At 20.9% G+C, this 1,620-nt stretch overlaps 1 protein-coding gene across 1 annotated transcript in view; it reads right to left on the reverse strand.

Moving 5' to 3' along the window:
* Positions 1-372: 372 nt before the first annotated feature.
* The window catches only part of LOAG_18966 (tubulin alpha chain), a gene marked incomplete at both ends in the record, with an annotated part of 4,604 nt that continues 3,356 nt past the window's right edge, over positions 373-1,620 (reverse strand). The window contains 4 exons of the mRNA XM_020451627.1: positions 373-426; positions 739-930; positions 1,096-1,168; positions 1,282-1,379. Coding sequence (XP_020304574.1) covers positions 373-426; positions 739-930; positions 1,096-1,168; positions 1,282-1,379 — 417 coding nt within the window. The remainder of the gene's footprint in view (positions 427-738; positions 931-1,095; positions 1,169-1,281; positions 1,380-1,620) is intronic.

Genomic DNA, 1,620 nt, shown 5'->3' on the forward strand with positions numbered 1-1,620 from the left:
GGTTGCTTTTTTTTTTTTTATCTTTTTATATGTGAAATATTCAATAAAGCAATAATTAATAAGCATATAATTTGAATTATTTTGAGTGGAACAAAAAATGAATTAAAGTTTTTTGGGAATTATTCAATAAATCATTTAATGTTATTCTAATTACTATGCAAATAACTTTCATATCGATTAATTTTGTTTGCAATAATTGTTATATGCCAAAAAAAAGGAAAAAAAAACAGGAAAATATAATATTTTATAAAAAAAATGAACTTAATTTATTGCTATGTAATAAATATATTAAATGTAATAACAGATAATAACTACAATTTAAAAATGCTGCACAACATTTCAATTAATATATTAATGATTTGAGAAATATTTTTAATATTCACTTCCTTCTTCATCATCGCTAAGTGCTGCGGAATCTTTACTAACCTAAAAAGGTAAAATTTTTTAATTAATATGAAATTAATAATTATGTAAATTTTATTTGGGAATATTTTAATATTATAAAAAATTCAAACACACATTGACATTTTAAATGAATAAATGAATAGAGTCAAAACAAAAGAAAAAAGAAAATTTGGAAAACTATTAACAATGATATTTTTTAGTGAAAAAAATCACAAATATATTTGGAAATGTAAAAAATTTGCAATTTTAACAGTTTTCTCTTTTTTTTTATTGAAAAAAATTGGAAATTACAAATAATTAAATTAAATTAATATCATTTCAAATATTCATTACCTCATCATAATCTCTTTCTAATGCAGCTAAATCTTCACGTGCTTCCGTAAATTCACCTTCTTCCATACCTTCACCAACATACCAATGAACAAATGCACGTTTTGAATACATTAAATCAAATTTATGATCCAATCGAGCCCATGCTTCAGCTATTGCGGTAGTATTTGATAGCATACAAACGGCTCGATGTACCTGATACGAAAAAAAAAATTAAAACTATTAAGCGTATTTAATTTTAGATTTAAAATAATTAAATTTTAAATCAAAATTATGAGATGATATTTTCAAAAAATATAATAATCAAATTTTAAATCAAAATTTTCAGATCATAATTTCTACATTTAATCTTATTTTAACCTTTGCTAGATCGCCACCATGGACAACAGTTGGTGGTTGATAATTAATGCCAACTTTAAATCCAGTCGGACACCTATAATAATTATCAATTAATTTGTTATTTTTATAACAAAAGTAATGAAACTAGAATGTAATTAAATTATTTCATAAGAAATTCGAATAAATTAGATAAAAAAAAGAAAATACCAATCAACAAATTGTATTCCACGTTTTGTTTTAACCATAGAAATTGCAGCATTTACATCTTTCGGTACAACATCACCACGATACAGTAAGCATACTGCCTATAATACAAAAATTTATTATTATCATTTCTAATAGATTAAAAAAAATTTTTAAAAGAAAATTATGAAACACTACGATAATTTTAATTATAAATTATTATATCGTAAGCATATCACTGTTTCTTATTACTACTATTACTATTATTATTATTTTATTGTTATTATTATTATTATTATTATTATTATTATTATTATCATTATTATTATTATTAATATTATTGCTATTATTATTATTATTATT

Source organism: Loa loa (assembly GCF_000183805.2).
Source record: "Loa loa unplaced genomic scaffold supercont3.760, whole genome shotgun sequence".
Taxonomy (NCBI): domain Eukaryota; kingdom Metazoa; phylum Nematoda; class Chromadorea; order Rhabditida; family Onchocercidae; genus Loa; species Loa loa.